Consider the following 21,206-nt stretch of genomic DNA (forward strand, 5'->3'; position numbering starts at 1 on the left):
CACCAAAACGTGACGTCATCAACAAAGAGGATGTTTATGTGTAATGATATTTGTCTGTTTAAGTCATCGATTCCTTGATTACAATCAAGGATTTATTTCACTTTCAACATTTGGTAAGATAAACACATAAATAATTCAACACTTTTTACAGAAAGCGTGATACTTGTACGTTAATCGTTTAAATTGTTTGTACCTAATACTGACACAGGCGACATTTTGAACCCAAAAGGTGATGATCTAACCAGTAGTGCGACAAAAAAAACGAATGTTAATGTTTCACGGGAAACATTGAATACTTTAACACGAACAAAAATTTTAAAATTACAATTTAACGTAAACAAATTAAGATACGGTTATCTGTTGGACTGAAAAGATATGCTTTTACTGAAACAATTACGCAGTGTCAAAATGAGCTGAAGGATACTAAACTATGAGTACTGCTTGTAAGTATCCTTATTACGTCTGTACTCTCGCGGATTTAGTGGATGTTCGCCATATTTTTAATCAACATTTTCTAGAAAAAATGTGCAGCTTTAAGTCTTTCTTATGTTCGAGAACGCTATACGAGAGAGAAGTTAGGGTCATTGATCATGGGTGAATTTTTTCCGTGCCACCAAAACTAGTAGGCTAATTGACAGTAAAATATATCAGATCATGCGATTGCATTATTACCAACATTTCAATAGTTGTTATTTTCCCGGCACTCTCTTTCTGGCATTTGTTGAAAAATTAACAAACTTTTAATAAGAAAAGTAACATAACATAAAGGCATCTAAGTTAGATATTACTTTGTCTTCACTATTTAGACAATAAGAGGCAGGTTATGGCTTAAGAGGATTAATTTAACTGTGCATTATTTTACCTAAAAACTGGCAGGGACAAAAAGTCAGTCGGTTATACATTTTTATTTAACCTGATGATATAGGTAATAAAAGTATGCAAGGGTATTGATGAAATCATTAAAGATACAGTTTTACAGGAGATTGTAAGCCATGAATAAATTTCAGCACAATATTTTCAGCAATTTCATATTTTAGCATGCATTCTTTTGTTTAAGTATTATATAATGCTGTAAAGACAGATGAAATTTATGTCATCAGTGGCAGGTAATAAATAACATTAAAGGTCTAGAACTCTGATTTTAGCTGTAAAATTTTCTGCATGTTTTTTTAATAGGTTGTCAACAGCTATGGCTTGCAAAACTTTCTATATTTTATGATATACTCTGGTAAACTTTGTCATCTACTGCATCAGTGATAGTTAAAATAGCAATTAAATAAAGAGATGTTAACTATTGGTAAAACACCGTAATAAAATAACTGAAGTTGAATGTTAAGACGCTCACAATTGCAATCCAGCAAATTCCAAAACAATTAATGCAGGGAAAATAAAAATGTTTTGGTAAGTAGAATACCATATACTAAATGCCGGTAGCATCAGCAACCTAACCTCTGGAGGAGTAACAGTCTTAAATAAAATGCTAAAAAGGATAAGTAAGGTCAACATTCCTGGTGATTTGCCAAACATGAGGACCTGATGAGCAAGTGGGTCACACCTTATGCTTCCTACCTATATCAGAAAAGTTGTGGTAAGTTTATAATTAACATTGGTGTGCCATTAATTTTTAACCTGCTAATAGAGAAGATTTTGGGGAGTTACATAAAAGTGAAACAAGTGATAGCTAAAGGTGGGTTTTTTTTCCATTTGCACTTGTTTTATAAATGGTGTAGTCAGCAAATTTTTAATATTATGCATACACAAAAGGTGGAATCTGGCACGTAATGTGGTTGGGCATCGTGGTACTTGCTCTCTCAAAGGCACACACTCAGTCTCACAGACTTTCACACACTTGACGCGAGCAACGAAGCCAGTCAATCCTCAGTGGACACAAAACACAACGTAAGTTTATTGGCGGTCATAAAGTGCGACCCACCAACTCAAAAGTTGGAAAGAAAACAATCATTACGCCAAATACAAAGTAAAGCAAACGGAGGAGAGCCCCTCCACTGATAACAAAATATTATCATACATAAACATTTAGACACCCCCCCCCCCAAACAAACTAATGGTGTCCGCTTGGTCCGGCGCGACACAGTGTTCACAACAACTATGGTTATCCGCCTTCCAGGCCTCTGCCTGATGCAATGCGATGCTGACGCACTCAGTTTGATGACTGACAGCAAGCTGTCCGGCTTGTGACATTGCCGCATACAAAAAACACAGAGAAATGTGACTTGTCAGGACATTCCCAAGACTCTAAGCTAGGGAACGTGCATGTAGCAGAATCCTAAGCACAACAGCATCACACAGAAGGCACAGGAGACACCACCATTTGCCAGGACCCATTCCAAAGCCAGGGAATGCACAGCCGAGTCCTCAGCACACTGTCGGTTCAATCCCAGGTCTTCAATAAGATAGTCCTGGTCTAACCTTTGGGAGAAGAAAGCTTCTGCTCTTCCTAGAAATAGGGTCCCTGCCCCCCTGTCCCGTCAGGACCCTCAACAAAAGACCCTATTAGGTATGTTCCCTGACTTACGATGGTGGCTGTGTTACGTCCTGGTCCCGCCCTGTCCCAGCTGAGAGATGTTCGACATGCTGGCCCTTTCTCTGGCCAGAGTAAACAGCTGGCTACACCGGTCCCTGGGCATCCCCTCATGGTCCCTGCACCTCGACTACCTCTGCAGCAAGCAACACGCAACAGAATCACTGAATGTGTATTTTATGTTTTTTCTACAAGTATAAACAAAAATGGGAGACAGTTGCTTGCATTTGAGTGTAAGGAAATGTTGATAAGTTTTGGGGTAAAATTTGTCACTTGTAATTTTGTTTTGCCTTTATAAATTTAAAAAATCAAAAATAGGTGTGCTGATTGATATAATTTAAGGAAAACTCAACCACAGTTAAAAATCTAATTTTTCTCTAGCCTACCTAAGTATAATTTATCAGTGGACACTATTTTGTATTTTCAGGTAGGAGCATCGAGTGTGGTTACAGACCCTACAAGAAGACCATGTACTCCCTCCCCTCCCCATTTCATACTGTTCCTTTCCCAGATAAATGAATTCACTTAAAAACAATTTTTAAATTTTAACTTTAATTTGATTTTTTTGTTTTGTTTTTGATTTGTTAAAAAAATATAAAGTGGGAAAAGAAAACAATATTGCCAAAAAAAAAAAATTTGCCAGAAAAAGGAAAAAAGGCTCTGTTGAAAAAAAAAGTTTTAATGAATAATCCCACAAAAGCATTTAATCAAAATGACCATTGTAATTGTCAACAAATACTATTGTTTGTTGTTCAGTTTTGGATTAAATCATCTTTTCACATATCAGTCACAGAGAGGAAAGATTGTTAAGCTGAGTGACTGCACAGCTTTATTGTCAGCATCTGGCAAAACATTTTCAAGAGGGGATAGGTAGTAACTACTGCTGCTGTCTGTAATAGCACATGTAACAGTAGAAATGAAAGAATCAGTGTTTACATTATATTGCCAGAACAGTGAAAAATTATTTGATTTGAATGATTTCATATGTACACATTGAAAGCTGGAAGTGTGTGCTGCTGATTTTGTCTGTCTGGTGTGTTCTGGGAAAGCTCTTGTGAACATAGCCAAAAGAGACATTTTTTGTGTTGTAAGAAATTTCCTAATGAACTGGATCTGATCTGACAATGAAGAGACATTTTTTTTATTCATAGATAATTTTTAGACCTTTTATTTCTGTATTTTTTTTAATCAGTGTGATCCGAATGCCAAAGTAGAAAGTCTTGTCAATATTTTCCCTTCACTATGTGTCAGAGCAGTACTTTAATCCAACAAATGACATCTTTTTTTTACTGTTGATATTATAATGGCATTACCCTTGTGAAGAGAAAAAGTTGGGTATTGTGAAATGGCATTATTACAGATTGTGTGTACAAAATGAGCATGTTACTCAGTATAGCTGTGGGTTATACATGATGAGACAGTTGCTAAGCTTTAGGCAAAAATCTGTTGAAAGCAACACTTTTAACATTGTATAAAACCTACAAATTAGTAAGGACTGCAGAAATAGAGAAACCTGAAAGGATTAGTGCTCTGAGGGGTTTCTTCATTTCTGGAAGTTTGCTGGAGACAAAGAGTGGGATCCATTTCTGTGGCACTGCCTCACCAGGTTCCTTTCGTCAAGTGTGAAATTCTTTTCAGCCATTACAAGCTTCAGTTTAAAGATATCAAGTTCAACTTCAGAATCTTCAACAACCAAGTTTAAAGCAGCTGAAAATGGCCACTACTGGTGATGATTGCTACTTCTATTACTACTCCCAATGTGCAAAGGTATGCTTATTTCAGTTTTCATAACTATAGAATGTGAGGGCAAAGTGATTATATTAGGAAAACTTTGAGCTGCAAGCTCAGTTGAACTTTTTGGGAGATCGACAACAATATCTGCAGTGAAATGTTACAGAGTAGTTGGGAACTTTATTGGTGTAAAAAAAAAAAAATTTTTTTAATTGGAAGTTAAAGAAAAATGTTTGTAGGCGCATATGATAATTCTTTTAATACTTTTTGGACACTTGAAACAAAAGTTTTTTTTTTTAAGGCTTAAATGGGAGGCTTGCCAGTTTTCCTTCGAGTTCAAATGGCTGTGGACATGTAAAAAGAGAGCGTTAAGCTTTTATCTTTTGAACACTGTCATTTACTATTGCATATAGTTGTTATGATATTATAAAGATGCACGTGTTCTTACAGGGTGCAATGTGTCCATTTCGCCATAGTGAAGCAGCTCTGGGTACAGAGACAGTTTGCAGGGGATGGCAGATAGGCTCTTGTTTTCGTCCAAACTGCAAGTTTAGGCACATGGAAATACAGGTCAGTAAGTTTATAATTAAAGGGATTATTATTCAAACTTACCTGTGTTTCTGACCAGTCATTTTGTAATATTAACTAGTGAAGTAATAGTTAAAGGTGGAGCATTTGGCCTTTGCTGTCTTCATTTCCCTACCTTTTTTTATATAAAAATTTCAACTTCCATGGTTCCAAGCTTGCTACAAAGAGTTATTGTTTGACCAGATATGCTACAATAACATATTTTCTGAACATTAACAATTAGATTTAACATTATTTGCATTTTGAAATGTGTTATCCAAGACATTTTCATCAGTAAGTCACCAAGTACCAGTCTTTAGTGATAATGTTAAGCGAGGTTCTTGGAACAAACATTCATGAAAGCGTGTTGCTGAGATATTGGCATACCAATCTGTTTTGTTTTCTTTAACTGTTGACCTATACTTGCCATAAAATATCTTGGAGTGGTAAACAAGACACATGTTCCTTGTGAGCATTAAATACCTACTATAGGAATGGATTATTAGAGTTATTAAAATTATTATTCTTAGATTAATGGTACATAATAATAGGACATTTCCCAACACGGAAGCTAGCTCAATATGCTTTACAAGAAATAGAGGGCAATAGGGGATGACTGAATAGCAGAGGTAGACATTACAATAAGGCAAAACATTTACATACACACATGCATACAAGTAATGCCAAGAACATGAAGGAATATAGAGATAGGATCATGTGAAGAAAGGACAGTCGTGATAGATGATAGAGGAAAGCGCTGTATGTCAAGACAGAGGCAGAGCATTCCAGATACTGGGGCCATAGGGAATAAGCAACGAGACTTCTCCAGTCTGATACACGAGACAGAGAGAAAACCACTGCAGGCATGCTGAACTGGCCTGCTAGGCAGGTAGAGCTACATGAGCTCAGACATATTTGGACAAAGCCATCAACACAGTCACAAAGAGTGGTGATCTTAAATTTAATCTGAGCCTGAACTGGCAGCCAGTGAAGATGCTGGGGCAGATTGGTCTTCTGCTTGCATTGTTCTGAGTTCTCTGCAGCTTATTGAGCAGGTAGTGAAGGAGATCTGCAAACAGAGAGCTACAATAGTCAGACTTGGACATCCTGAATCCTGACATAAGCTGCTTGTTGGAACCAACAGAGAGATTTTTGATGTGGCTGATCCTGTGCAGATAGACTTACAGAATGAGTTAACATGATTTTTGAAGGACATTGATGTGTCAAAGATAATTCTGAAATTCCTGACAAACTGGGAAATAATATTGGTGGAACCAGAGAAAGTGAATAATACAGACAGAGGCAGAAACCTAATCACATGTTTAAAGGCTAATGGGGATGACCAGTTTTTGTCCTTTTTGAACTTGTCTGTGAACAATCAATCTACAGCATTGGCAAGCTAGACCAGATGTCAGGAGCCAAGTGTCATCAGCATACAGGTCTACGACAGACCAAAATGGCAGATTACAGGTTGAAATAGAGGATTTATTTTTATAATTGACTCTTGAACAAGACATTGCACAAATTTTTCTCAGTAAATATATTGGCACATTTATTGGAGATTGGTGATAATTGAAAAAAAAAAAAAAATCAGAGATGAACTGTGGAGTCTATAAATACACAAAAAGAGAAAACAGTATGTCATGATTGTAGATACTACTTGATTGTAGATACTACTTGATAAGTCTTTCTCTAGCAACTGCCAAGGTAGTCCCCATTATGACTACACTCACCAGCTTTTCAAAATGGTCAGTCTATTTTCCTGACAGATGCTTAGCTAATACAATTTGACCCCAGTTAGTTAATACCTTTGTGATTCAGGAGAAAATGCTCTTTCAAACAAACCTAGATAACGGCATGGCATTTTGCAAATAGATTGAGTGACATTGCTTCAGAGTTCATGGGTATTTTCTCTTCTTTTATTATGCTTTAGAACTGTTAAAATTATATTTTAGAAACAGAAATTTTCATCAAATTTTGCTGATTTAATTATATATATCAATGTGAATGCTTGTGAAAGAGGTTACAAATATTGACCCAACCATTAAAATACATTACACCACACCTGGAAAATGACTTTCGACCTGCTGTTGATTTTCATGCAGGGTGCTACTTATTCTCATAAAGAACACATGATTCTTTCAGCCACACTTAACAAAATCATATTCTGTTCAATTGACTTAAATTTTTCTTTATTGTGATTCAAAAAGTGTGTTTTTTTCTGATAGTCCTTAAATTACTTTGACTTAAAAATGGATGATTTTTGTCCTATTGCCCACTTTCCACCAGAGAGAATGCATGTGTGCCAGTACTACTTTCCATAAATGGTAGGCTGTTAGCGGTTAAGTTTTTGTGGAAACTAGTCTGTCAATAAGACTTTCCAGGCAACAGTAGGCTATCAGCAGTTAATTTTTTTTTTTGTAGAGGGGAGTGGTATAGAAGTTATGTGTAGGTTCTACTGCATAGGCTGGGTACTTTGAACGTTAAAGGAAAGACCAGTTTCAGCATGAGATGCACCCGCATCTCAGTAAAAGAGCAAGAGAGGGTGGTTTTTTAACACTGAACCAATCCACAGGTTGCTGCAGACTTGCAAAATTAATAAACCTATTACTGTAAATTGAAGTTTCTGCCTGTTTTCTTCATTTTCTGGTGCTTGTCAACTAGCATCTACTAGTAAAGTAGTTGGTGTCAGCAACTTGTCAGTAACTAAGAAAATTGTAGGATGAAAGATCACTTGTTACCATTTGAAAGATTAGAAGAGTTACAATGATGACTTGTGCACTTAGGGTTTTTTCTCAAATATCATTTTTAAACTTTCCTTTTAGACTGACCGCTCACAGATACCATGTTACTGGGAAAACCAGCCATCAGGCTGTACCAAAGCACATTGTGTGTTCAAGCATTTCAAAGCCAAACCGGAAGTTGCTCCAGCTATGACAGGTGAGAGATCTCTTATATGATTGGATGTATTAGTGCCTTGGTGTTCTGTCAGATAGAATGTGACCTTTGGGGAAATGTTTGACAGGCCAGGAACAAGGAAAATCACGTTTTAATTGCTTTAAACTGATTAGCATATACACGTGTCCTAAAAGAGGTTAAGAATGTAAATGACTTTATGTGCATTTTTTCTGTTCTGTCCACCTAAACATTTTTTTTGTAGTGTTAATAGTTTGTTGAACTTGTGGTTTGTGGACTTTGTTACAAACTCATAGGGCAGGGTGGGAGGACTTTATTGTTTCGAAAGGGTGTGGGGTTGGGGTGAGATTTAAAAGTTAAAGATATGTGTTAAATGCTGGATCATGTCACTTTCTTGATCTCTTTCTAAGTGTGGTGAAATATTCTTCATTTTAACAGCAAATGTTAATCTTTTTGTTTATTGATTCCATAGCATATGTTTAGGAAGTACTTTTATAGACAAGATGACATTTATCTTTTAGTTTTATAAGTACACGAACATTAGATTTAGAAAAGACTTCTTTACATTAGAATTTCATTTATTAGATAATGAAAAAAACCATTTGTACCAGTGGACATTCACTGTTAAGGTTGATTAAAGGTTGATAAAGTATTAGAAGACATGATATATGGACGACTTCTCTCCCTGTCAGCAGTAAGATATCATACTTGATATGAAGTCTCTCTTTGGAATTTTCCTCATGTCTGCCTATGTTCAGTGCTTTATGTGTTTACAGGCATGAAATCTATCCTGTTTAGCTGGACATTGCACTATTTTCATTTGCTATTACTGATGCCTCTTTTTTTCTGGATAATTTAAAAATAAAGGCTTGGAAAGGCCTTCTTATAACATGGCTTCACATATCAGTGATTATTCCAGCTTGTGGCGATTTGTCTTTTGACATTTTTTGACTTTAGAAAAACTCCTGATTAATTATTAAATGTATATTACTTCCCGTGTTGGTTTTTTTTTTTTTTTTTTTTGCAACATTGCAGAAATGGGATATTGTGTTAAATAATGTAGAAATGGTGTATGTGTACAATTCAGGAATTGTGGATAATGTAGTGTCGTGTTTTTTGATCAGCAAATGGTAATGAGTTAAAAGTATAAGGGTGTTGAGGGATTTCTTTCTTGCCTTTGTGATCATTTTTAACAAACACTCTTAGAACTCATCATAATAACTAAGATAGTCATTGCATGTGCTGAACTTGACTAGAAACAACAGCTTGTCCAGTATTATAGAAAATATTCTTCTGCTGAATTGCAAATTCAGTTACCATCTTCCACTGAAAGAGAATAAATAGCAAGATAGTTTAGTTCTTGTAACTCCTCTAGGAGCATAGGGCCACAAAATAGCAAGATAGATAAAGAATAATATTTTTCATTAAAGAATGACCATTTTTATTTTGTCAGTTGCCCCTGTCAACAATCAGCTTACAGCTGTTCCTGTGGAGGGAAGCTTGGTCACATCACCACCCCAAGTGCCTGGAGGAGCTAGCAGTACAGCCTTGCTGTCTGGGTATGCAAGTGTCAGCACTGTCCCTAAAATAAATGCTGGTGCTATCACAGAACTAGATGAGACTGGACAAACTCTGTCAGGCCACTCCAGCCCTGTTGTCAAACCTGTTATTGTCAACACCATGGAAGAAGGCAAGTCATGACAGAGTAATAGAATCTCATAAGATACCTCAGTTCCATAGATTTTCTTGCTAAGCAATGCAGAGCATAGTTAATCAATGTTTCCTTAACAAATGATGTGCCACATAATGTAATTTTGGGTGGTTTTCGCAATCCAGCTTGAGGATAAGCATAAAGACATTTCACAAAATACCATTTTTACTTGTAGAAGACACTAAATTATCTGAATATCTTTATGCTATAAGAAAATTAAACTATGAAGAAGTTTTTAAAACAAACACATCAGTTTAGTAGATGTTTCAAAAGTCTGGGGAAGCAATACTAAATGAGATGGTCCACCACCATTGGTTAACTTTTAGTTAAAATTTTAAAGATGATAAAGGCAAGAGCTAATTTTTTTTCTGATGGCTGAGAAGATTGTTGATGGGAAGGGACTGTCAATAATAATAATAATCCACATTAAAATTAGGCAGTACCTCCGTAAAAGAAAACAGTGTGGGGAATTCACTTAACTACTTTGCCATAAGACACAAGGTATAATAGTTTGTTCCTTAAGTGGTAAAATGTGCAGTTTTCTTCCTCACCATCTAATTTCTTCTCACTGTCCCAGAAGACATGGCTTTATAGAGTTATCTCAAATAACTACCTTAATTCCAGCTATCCACTCCTGATTGGTCAGACCTGACCAATTAACAGGGAGAACACTAATTTGACCAACTCACTGTAAGTTCATGCCCGTGAGGTTTGAGCTGTAGCAGCTAGCCTTGCATTCTCATGTAATGTAGCTCTGAAAGAAATTATTAGGGAGTAAGCTGGCATTTGGATTCCCTGTTTGCTAGGTTCTATTTGAGAGACCTGTCATGTTATTCTGATTCTTTAGACACAGTTGGCACTGTATCTTCTGTGCAGCATATTGCCCACAGCATAGTTTGGCCAACCTGTCCTGCCCCCATTCCTCAGTAACCCAGCTTAGTGGCGAGGCTTTACACTGTGCCACCTGGCTAGAATTGGGCTATGTCGTTTTCCATTTCACCCACCTTTTCGTTATTTTCCATAAAGTCATGTCATCTGGGACAGTATGAAGAAGAAATACCTTTTTTGATGGCAAAAATTTCTTCAAGTTCTTACCTGATAACGACTTTCTAGCTCTCGCCCACATCCCCACTGTGGGTTTCTGCTCAGCCAGGTGAAGAACTGGTATGAAAGCTCACTAACAGGCAAGGGCAGAATGGGATGGTGTTGGTCGAATTTGTGTTCTCCCTGATTACTGGTCAGATCTGACCAGTCAGGAATAGACAGCTGGAGTTGAGGTAGCTATTTGAGATAACTCTATATAGTCATGTCATCTGGTAAATACTCGAAAAAAGGAATTTTACCATCAAAATTGTTTGGTTTTTTTTTTCTTTTGTTTTGTTTTGCAGACTCTGATCATGAAAGCATTGTAAACTCCCCACCAAAGTCTGATCGTAACAAATCAGCAGTTTCTTCCACAGCTAACCAGGAGAACGCGGTGGGAATTGGTCTCAGTGATGTTTATCAGCCCATTGTTGGCCGATCTGCTGTGAGCTTGAAGTCTGAAGCATCTGGTATATATTTAATGCTTTTACTTTTTGCATATTTGCATGCAGTGCAATTAATAAGTAGACATTCTGGGTTGCTGGTGTACAATAATCTACAAGAACAACTGAATTAAAAAGGGAAAAGACTCCAGCTTGTTAATGGAATTTTTGCCATGAATTCTCTTCTGACCACTATATGCTTTGTTTAAAAGTAGTAGAAAATAAGCTTTGGGCGCCTCATTAACTGCCTGGTTTTTTTTTTTTTTGTGTGTGTGTGTTTTTTTTTTTAACCATGGCCATTTTTTACTGATTTACTAATATACCATTCTTGACTGACTTGAGTTAATGCAAGATATCAAAAACATCCATAGTGTATAATCATTTTATCACTTTAAAAATGTTCTTCAGTGTGATCGAGTCTACATTCTCATTGTGTTACAATTCATGGAAGGGAGAGGATGTAAAATTGTAGTTTGACAAGAGTAGTTTCCTTGTTACAGTGCCCTTTTTTTTACAGTGTATCCAGAGTGACCAGGCTTTGTAAAGATGATAAAGATTAGAAAGAACATATATGCACACATATTATCTTTGGTTAAGATTATTTGTTTACTATATTTTTTATGATCTTTTGCTTTGTATGTTAAACTGAATTTTATAGATGTATATGGCTTGATTTGTACATAATGCATATATTTCATAATGGTAATGGGTGAAATATTAATCCTTTTGCCTGAATTATACTTTCCTTTATCTTTCTATTTCCAGATCAAATTGGTATTTTGAGTCTTGAAGAAATCCACAGAAAAAAGGCCTTAGAGTCAATGAGAAAAGCTGAAGGTATTTTATGTAATGGGTTATCTTGTATCTTTTTACTGTCTAATTTCAGAGTTCAGTTTCAGACTTAGGTTATATATTACCAGAAAAATGTTAGGAATTGTTTTCAGTATAAAACAGAGTTATACTTTTTTTAAAATAACAGCTACAGAATTTGAAACATTCACTCTTGTATTGAACATTTGAAATGATGTGTTTTAAAATACCATTGTTTTTTTAATCTTTTTCATAGCCATGACTGCTGCTTCCACGCTTGAGGGTATCAAAGTTGTTCCTGTATTAAAAGGTGAGAGACTTTGAAATATTGTCTTTAAAAACCTTTCCCAGAATTTATTCACAGTTATGCATGTAAAACTGTTTTCCATTGTATATCTTTCTTATAGTACAAATATATAATACAATTGTGAGCTGCTAATGAAATGAGTCTTAAGTCGCGCCAAGCAGTTTCATACGAGAGACCCCAAAAGGTGATTGGGGTCAATTTTGTGCAGTTTGACTTTTCTTTATAAATGGATTTCATGATTATTAAATCAAGAGAAAAATTCACTGCGATGCCTGATAAATCTGTAGATTTTGCAATTCATGAGATATAGGGGCTTGTCTCTGTTGAACTTTTAAAGCAAATCTGTCTTGATTAAATTTCGTTAATGGACAGTGTGCTTGTAAAGAGTGTAATAGTAGGCATAGTGTAAACATCAGAGTATATGTTCAAATATTTAACCTTGCACATTTTTATGGTACAGAGGACTTCATAGACATTCGTCGTGTAGTGGTCAGAGAGGAAAATCCTGCAGCCTCTCCACCAGGTATAAGCTTTTATTATTATAGCAGCTAATGTAGAAGCTTCAGGCATCCAATATTCCTTCGTCAAATCCAAACATTTACAGAGTATTGGGAAATGACTTTCAATCATTCCAAAATTATTACTTTTCATTTTGTGGGTAATTAAAGTGTACACATACAGTTGTGACTATAGCCAAGGTAAACATTCATCTGCAGCAAGAGTCAGCATTCAGGAAAGACTGGGTAAACTTTCACCAGCAAAGAAAGGGGCAACAGAGTTGGAACCAGCAAAAGAAAGGGCTTCACTTCTGTCTCTGCAAGGTATAGTGCAAGTCTTCTGGTGTAGAATACTCTAGTGTTGCTAGATTGGAATACAAGATTCCCTAACCTGCTGTAAGTAGCCTTAGTGTCTGATTGAGGGCATAGAACAGAATTTTCATTAGGTTTAAACTGTTAAAGGTGCCTTAAATTTGTTAATTTTTATTTAAAGTTCTCTATTTAAGTATTTGCTAGTGAAATTTAGAGATTTCTGAAAAAGTGACCCAACTCGATACTTTATGGCTGTTATAGTTTGCTTCTTGTTTTTGGATTTAAAGAACCTCTTTATGCTTATTAGGAAGTCTGGAAGAGAGTAGTATTGGCTCTAGTGACTGAACTTCTTTCTTATATGTTCTCCTTCCATATAGTTTGTGCAGAAGTGGAGTGGGTGAAAGAGTGTTGTCTTCATATAGCAAATACAAATAAACTAAATCTTGATGGTAAGATGTGCAATTTGTTACAGATAACAAACGCTTGAGGGCCAGGATTGGTGAAAAGCAAGATAACACCATTTCTGGAGTGCAGAAAAAAAGAAAGATAACTGTTATTGAAGGTAATAAAAAGAAGAGTACGAATGACATTAGGGTCTGAATTTGCAGTTGGACTTCCTTTTATAGTTAAATCCATGCATGTGCAGTCTTTAAGTCCTTTTTTGAGCTTTGCAGGATCACTCACATAAGTCCATATTGCATCCAAAACGCTCATGTCTGCTTTTTTGTTGTCCTAGCTGGATTGCTGTAACTTTTTACTTGTTTAATTGACTTCTTATAGTGCAAACTTCCCTGTGAGCATCACTGCCTGCCAATTTGAGCTCGCTTTAATTACAAGATGACCACAAAGTACTATCCCTGAAATACTGTCCTTAACTACCTTGTAATACTGTCAACGTTAACCATTAAGCACAGCTCCAACTGATTACAGTATCCTTTGTGCCTTCATTGCTTTATGTTCTGTGCCCATATGCATTTCACCATCCACTCTCTGTTCATTTATCATTGCTGGTCTGCACAGCGAGTGTGATCTATCTTGGTCATGGTTCTGATCGTTACAAATACACATTAGTAGTATTATTATTGTCTGCACTGTGTCACCCCAGCATGCACGTCTGAATTACTGATGCCTTGCCACTCAGTCTCTTCAGTCTGCTTAGTTGCCTTCTCTTTGTGCCACTCATCAAACAAGAGAAACTGGGCAGTCACTCTTTCTTCTTCTTAGGCCCCACTGTTTGGAATTCTCTGCCCCCTTCTCTCTGAACTGTGTGTTTGAAGTTTTAAGCCCAGCCTCAAAACCTATCTCTTTAAGAAAGATCTTTTGTAATCAAATATACTTTTCTGCTTTCTTCTCTCCAGTTAAATGCTTCTATGCACTTTGTTCATGTTTGCCATGGTGTTATCCATTTGCTGATGCTGGTGTGGTCAGTTTGTAGTCTTTTATGTCCAACTCATTAGGCTTGCCTCCAAATGGGAAAATGTGCTCCACAAAGTTTATTATTATTAAAAAAGGAAGAATGACTTAGTGCTGCATCATGAGTAATAAGATGTTTTTCTTGTTAAGAAGTAATATTTTAATGCTTGAATGATTTTTTGTACTCACACACAATACCAACTTTTTCCATTCTAAAATAATGCTTTTTATTGCTCAATATGTACTTTTTTTTAAAAGAGACATCTGAAGTAAAATTTGAAGATCACCCAAAAAGGCATTTACAGTTTTCGTTTGATTAGAATGATGTTTTGATGTTTAAATGCATCCTAAGAATCTAACTCCCCCACCCCATCAACCCCACCCCAAAACCCTACCCTGAAAACAATTGGATGCTGCAGGAAGAGAGAAAACTGAAAAGGATGATGGGACTCTTTCTGAGCTTCGGAACAAGATAGATCTGAAGCGAAGGCAGAAAGAAGTTAAAGGTAAAAATACATTTAGTATATAATTAAAATATGCTTTTAAAACATTTTTAACAAAAAAAGATACATCATACTGCAAGTCATTTGCTGTTAAAAACCAGAGTCTTTGCCTATGGTGCCAACCTCTGCTTAATGGACATATGAACTCTGAAATATCTGCAAGCATACATTCCTTCTGAAAGTTAAATGTAAAAATATAACCCCCTGTAAAACATTAATTTTACCCTATTTAAATTCTAGCTTTATATGTATGCAGTTCATTCAACAGGAAAGCAAATTGGTCTGGTAAAGTTAATTCATATAAAAGTTACATGGAACAACTTTTGGATGCAGTTTAGGTTTTAAAAAAAAAATGCAGTTGGGAATATCCAGAGTTAAGTGATTTAAAAATGCCTAATAGCATTGAGGGATTAAAGCAGATACTACAAAAAGCTTCTGATCTTCTGATGTGTTACTTAAGTGATGATTATTTGAAGCTCTCTTCTTTCATTTTACTCTGTTCTCATGGTCATTTTGTGTTGAAATTTTTTAGAGCCTTCAGATATCAGGCAGGAACAAGACTTAAATGTAAAAGTCCTTACTTTAGAGGAAATACGTCGCAGAAAAGCTTTAAATCAAGAGCTGGAAAAAACAATTGAGGAAAGAGGTATTGCCGAAGATCTGTCTTTTGTGCCACTTTTTCTTCTATAGTCTTATGTTTAGTTTGTATTTTTAAAAATTTTTAGTCTCTTTTGTAATAATACAAGTATTGAAATAAAGACAGTTTTACTTTACGACCCCACTCTTAAAAAAAAAGACCAAGATTTTTCACCAGTCAAGCTTACCATTTTGTACTTGCATGTGCTAATTGGATTTCAAGGATAAGAGTAGAGAATATCTAGAGTATAAAAAGTAATTTTATGGAAAAAGCAGTTGTTTTAAATAACTTTCTGTCATACATGATTGATTCTTAAAGAAATCTTCAGAACACTTGTGAAATGACTACAAGTTTTAAGATCATTACAGATCCAGTGTTTTACATATGGTTTTCAGAAATGGACAGTGACAGCTCTTCATCGACTAAAATTAGAAATGGCCTTACTTTGTCAGATATCAGACAGCGGAAAGCTCAAAAACAAAAGTACAGAGGTAACCAGATCTGCTTAAGGTGTAGAATTTTGGTGTTTATAATGTACTCATATTTTTGGCATTGTTATATTCATTATTGAAAATGTGTGGGTCTGTTAAAAATTTGACTTGTGAGTGACAACCAAAGATCAAGAAGTTGAAACATTTTTTTCCTTTCTGCTGTATTCCCTTATTTTTGTTATGCAACATTGAGACAACATTTCTGACAACTAAATTGTGTATTGTCGTCTCTTGGGATATATTTCTAGGCCTACTTGTTGTCTTAATACTGGTTTTCAATCTACAGATTTTGATAATCCAGAAACAAATTCAGATGTACCGGTGCTAAGCTTGGAGGAAATTCGTAGACGAAAACAAACGCGTCAACAAGACGAACAAGAATTCTTACCATGTAAGACATTGTGTATTGAAATTGTAATATCACATTATAGTATTCTGTGTACTTCTTGTAAAGAGTATTTATGAAGCTTAGACTTTCTTTGACATACACATTCACAGTCTTTGCTTCATTATCTCTTCACCTCCACATCTGAGCATGTGCAGGGCAGAATGAACTATTTTTACTCAAAAATGTGAATTTGCAAGAGATCAGTATCGAGGTGCAAAAGCAAAAATCATTTTTTAGAAATTTTCGTTTGCTCGAAAAGTACAAATTTTATTTAAAAAATTGATTAATTATCTCAAAGCATCATGTTCCCTTTTAACAGCTGTTTGGTCTTAGTGAAAACCATCTGAGGGTTGGACCGTATTTCATTTTATAAACCAGTCAGTGCAAATCCTCCTCTTCCTTCAAGCACATTGAGCATGGTTATGAGATTAATTCGTTTAAATGTTTCATTGTGTAGTTGAAAGTTTATGCAAATAACAGTACATAATAAACAGTTTGAGCATTGTCATTTGCATATGGCACATTAATGTTGAAATAATTTGTTTCAGCTAAAGAAAACAGTGTTAAAAAATCATTAGAAGAACATTCTCCAAAAACAAGGAAAAATAAGTACAGAGGACTCACTGAAGGGTATGGATTACTGTTGCCTTATTAGATTTAGGGTACTTCAACAACCTCAACTTAAAGTGTGGGTGATTTATATGATCAGGAGGGGGCTGACTAGGACTTTTGAAGCAAACAAAAGAAAAATTTTCCATATAGGAAATAATGGACAAAGACATTTCTGTGTTTATTAGCTCATGCAACATGTATATATTTGTGTGTGCGTGTGCAAGCATGCACTTTATTCCCGCTTGCTTCTGCATATCTCTACCGTCCCTTTTTCATCATTTTTCTCTCTCGTTTTATGGCCATCTTTAATGTATAAATTATTCCTGCATTTTAGTTAAGAAAATCAAAGTGTCAGTCAAAATGGATCCTTCCAAAGTCACAACTAAGGACAAGACTTCAGGAATGAAAAAGCCTAAAGTGGAACGACAAATTTATATACCTCCAGCTATGAAAAGTTCAGGTATGTCAACAGCATTGTGGATATATATATTAACCATTTTACATGGCAGAAAGTTTAGACCAGAAAAGATGATAAATGAAGCTAAGGCAAATTTTTTTTATAACTTCTTTTTTTAACCTCATCTCCACCTTTCACTACCTACTTAGTGATATGGCTTTACGTTAGTTGTAGATTATATTAGCTATTTTACTTACTTGCCTTACTTATTGGGAATTACCACCTCATGTGTGATGCATTTTTCTCTTAATTATGGAGCCACTCATTATAAAAGGTGTGTTTTGACAGCTATTTCTGCACCAAGAGTAACGCTGCAGACCAAAATAGTTCCATCCGATGACCAGCTTGAAAAAATCTGCCCCAGAGAAGCAAAGAAAGGAAAGGGCTTAAACAGTAATGTAAACACAGTAAGTTTTTTTGGAGAACATCTTAAAAGGGAGGATGAACAGTGCCTTCTGCACCCATTATCAGCAATCCTGCTAACTCTTCACACCAGTATTCTTCAATGGGGCTCAAGAATCATGCTATTTACACGTTCTTGAAATTAATAATAGTGACGATGTATAGATGAATTCCATGCTTACAAGTATGATGCAAAGAGCTTGTAAGGCTATGCTCATTTGTTACTTTCATGGGTGATTCAGTTATTGACAGTATCACAGATAGCAGCACCACTACTACTATCATCACATGCAGTGTATGTCGTGATTGATTCAGATGGAAGGTGAAGGAGTGGTGGTGAAGACGTTCAGTGAAATCATGGCAGAGAAGCGACGGAGAAGACAAGAACAACAGCGTCAGGAGACAGAGGAAAAAGGAGGGGATTCCAGTAAAAAACCTAAGTTCCAGTTCAAGCCTATCACTTTTGATGGTATGTGCAGCTTTTTCTTTGCTCTGCAAGTGAATTAGCATAAGATTTGCTCCAGGACATTTCAGCATAACACCAGGGCCACACAGAACTACCTAATTTTGAAGGGGTATATTAAAAAAGAAATTTACTCTCTTTTTCAGATCAGGAAGAAATTATTTTTAAAGAGCAATCATTAGCTGAACAGAACCAAGTTGATATTTTGGAGACAGCAACAACTCTGAGGAAAGTGCTTTGTCCATCAAAAACTTCAAAATTGTGACTGGGAAAAGTCCTGGAAGAAAAGAGTTATCTAAAACTCCAAAAGACTTAGAAGGACAGTCCAAAACTGTGGCACAGACCAAACCTGTAATTTTAGAGAATGCAGGGCCAAGTGAAATACGAGTAGGTCTCACCACCTTATATTTGGATCAGCTTGACCAGAAAACAGTCAGTCAAAACACCAACCCACCCTTAGTCCATCGCCTTCACATCAAGTAAACAAGAAGCATGAGCCAACAGTTGGTGATAAAGAGACTCGAGTCACTTCTGCATCCTCCTCGTCATCAGCTGTGGAGAGAGATTTTGAATCAAACATGACATCACATTCTACTTCTAGAGTTAAAAATTCTTCTGCTGACTTCACTTCCAATCAGCTTGTTGCCTCTGTTTCAAACAGAAGAGTGCCCATTACTGGCATAGATTCCGTAGATGATTTTCTTTCGGACAAAAAGGCTGATTCATCTGTAGCAGTCGCCGAGAGGGAAGCCATAGAATCCCCTGCTGCACCACAGAATGTCACCAGGAGAAAACAGTCCATCTACAAGTAAGGAGTGGCTTTGTAAATTCTTTTTTAGCTAAATCTGGGGAAAAATTGGGATTTTTTGCTTTTAGATCTTTTTTCATTATAAACCCTCACATTTTCATTGTTTTGTTTATGTTTTGTTGTTAGGATTGTTTCATGTGGCAGATGCATTGTGAGATAGAACATTCATTTACTAGTATTGTTGATATTTTTTTGAATTGTGCACAAGATATTATTCTACCATCATTTTTATAAGAACCAGTATTATGGGTTCATTTTGGAATTTTACACTTTTGTTACCACCAATGTTGCTTAATCGTGTAACTTTGCATGTGAATTTTAATTTGATGGTCTACCAAATAAATTTGATGAGTTAATTACCAAATAATTTCAGCTAGAGGGTACAGCATGCTGAAAGTAGATGGCGTACTGCCTCTGAAATTCAGTGAGGATATTTAAACAAAATAAGGATAAAAATGTGAAAGTTTAAGTTGTGCTGAATTCATTTTACTGTGTTAGAAATAAATGTAATAACAAAACATTTAAAAAAAACGTTTATTCAATGTTTTTGCAGAAACCTCAGGACCAACAGTGATCCAGATGATTTGCTTTACATGGGTGACAAAGTTGTTGTGGATGACGATCAGCTTGATGACCTTCTCATGGATATTGACAGTTTACTGGAGTAGACCCCAATCCCCCCTTAATCCACCTGCAACATTTTGACTAATCTTCTTTGTTAGAATTGTTACATGTTGTCATGAGTGTTGTCATGGCTTCTGTGAATTCATGAACATGAGACTGGAGCAAATATGGGCAAATATTTTACATTGGTTGGAGATGTAATACTTTAAAGCAGAAAAAAAAGGAAAAAAACATGTTTCTGTATCAGTTTTTTGACACAAGTACTGCATCTCACATCACCTTTGTGTTTGCATTGACTTTGGAGGAAGAATGATAGAGCTATGAGACATGAATGTGGAAATGGATTTGATGACTTAACAGAGCCAAGTGTTTATCTGTGGACACATCAGCTCTGATGAGTCAGCCTTTGCTTTTATGATCAGAGGACTGCTGTTCTTTTCGCTCAGAAAGTTCTTCTGCTCAAAAGATGTGATTAGTGCTTGATATACTTAGGAGATGCATATGATGTGAAATGTTTGTTTGAACAAAGATGTGTACAAACATTTGTCCATGTTAAAAATAATGCACAGCCATTTTTTTTTTTTAAATTGCATGTTAAGATGTATATCGTAGGCCAAAACACGTGAAGTGTAGCATTCCTCAGGCATTATCTTTATGTTGATGTTTCAGATACTCGGAGGTCTAGAACATTATACAACAGTAAAGTTGATTTGTCTCTTCCAAAAGGTGACTGAAAGGATAAAAAAAATTTTTAAAATGTACAACTCACACATTTGCAGATATGGTACTTAAAGTGCTGAAGATGATGTTTTAAAATTAAATAATAGTGCAATCTCTTCTGATAAGCCTGATTTTACTTGAAGTTTGAACTGTCATTAAAAAAAAACCCAGAGGTATGACATTGTTCAGATGATTTGTATGATTATCACCATGTGGCATTTGTGCTGAGATTTTTTATTTTATAAAGCTTCTATACTTGAAAAGTAAAGCTACATTATATTAATAAATCTCGTTTTGGGCATCTCTTACTGTGTAAGACAAATTGCCTATCTCTTGCTTGCTTCCTTGAATGTTTTCCTTCACTGATAAAAATCAAATGAAGAAAATCTTGCAAGCCTTTTCCTATGATGGTTGCTTCAGAGCAGTTTCCAACATCCTTCACTTTATGATATAGGCGAAATTGTTTGAAAATACTCCTACATGTGGAATAAAGCCAATTTTCCTCAAGTAGGCATTAATGCTTGACTTCAGCATCAAAGCAATCCACGCAGTTATGATGATACAGCTTAAGGAATGATTGCAATGCATGTAATGCAGTGAATATACCATATTAGTACTTCACAATTTTCACCTTGTAATAAAGTATGTGAATCAATTGCTTTTGTTTGTTAAGCTGCATGCATTCAGTTCCACAAGGATTGTGTGTCTGTCAAAGTGATTACAATTTAATTTAAGCTAGTTAAATAGGCTTTAAAAATAACTTTTGCTG

General features: G+C 35.7%; 1 protein-coding gene across 4 annotated transcripts; it reads left to right on the forward strand.

The window, feature by feature from the left end:
* The first annotated feature begins 7 nt into the window (after positions 1-7).
* LOC112560238 (zinc finger CCCH domain-containing protein 11A-like) lies at positions 8-21,092 on the forward strand. Of its 4 annotated transcripts, none has more exons than XM_025231927.1 (21): positions 8-113; positions 4,181-4,309; positions 4,724-4,843; positions 7,666-7,780; positions 9,210-9,446; positions 10,856-11,020; positions 11,759-11,830; positions 12,060-12,113; positions 12,571-12,633; positions 12,827-12,931; positions 13,392-13,481; positions 14,752-14,838; positions 15,368-15,481; positions 15,868-15,963; positions 16,250-16,354; positions 16,900-16,981; positions 17,298-17,423; positions 17,709-17,827; positions 18,138-18,291; positions 18,432-19,093; positions 19,647-21,092. In XM_025231927.1, the coding sequence occupies exons 2-17, from the start codon at positions 4,256-4,258 to the stop codon at positions 17,299-17,301; spliced, it is 1,563 nt and encodes a 520-aa protein (XP_025087712.1). In that variant the 5' UTR covers positions 8-113; positions 4,181-4,255; the 3' UTR covers positions 17,302-17,423; positions 17,709-17,827; positions 18,138-18,291; positions 18,432-19,093; positions 19,647-21,092. The 4 variants fall into 4 exon arrangements, with proteins under 4 accessions (XP_025087712.1, XP_025087711.1, XP_025087713.1 ...); XM_025231926.1 differs by having other exon boundaries at positions 9-113; positions 2,970-4,309; XM_025231928.1 differs by having other exon boundaries at positions 13-1,588; positions 2,970-4,309; positions 10,928-11,020.
* The last annotated feature ends 114 nt before the right edge of the window (positions 21,093-21,206 follow it).

This window comes from Pomacea canaliculata, linkage group LG3 (assembly GCF_003073045.1).
Source record: "Pomacea canaliculata isolate SZHN2017 linkage group LG3, ASM307304v1, whole genome shotgun sequence".
In the NCBI taxonomy this organism is placed as follows: Eukaryota; Metazoa; Mollusca; class Gastropoda; order Architaenioglossa; family Ampullariidae; genus Pomacea; species Pomacea canaliculata.

Coding starts and splice junctions, on each gene's coding strand:
- LOC112560238 (XM_025231927.1), top strand. CDS start 4,256: ATGGCCACTACTGGTGATGATTGCTACTTCTATTACTACTCCCAATGT. Junction 11,021..11,758: donor CTTGAAGTCTGAAGCATCTG/GTATATATTTAA, acceptor TTCTATTTCCAG/ATCAAATTGGTATTTTGAGT. Junction 11,831..12,059: donor GTCAATGAGAAAAGCTGAAG/GTATTTTATGTA, acceptor TCTTTTTCATAG/CCATGACTGCTGCTTCCACG.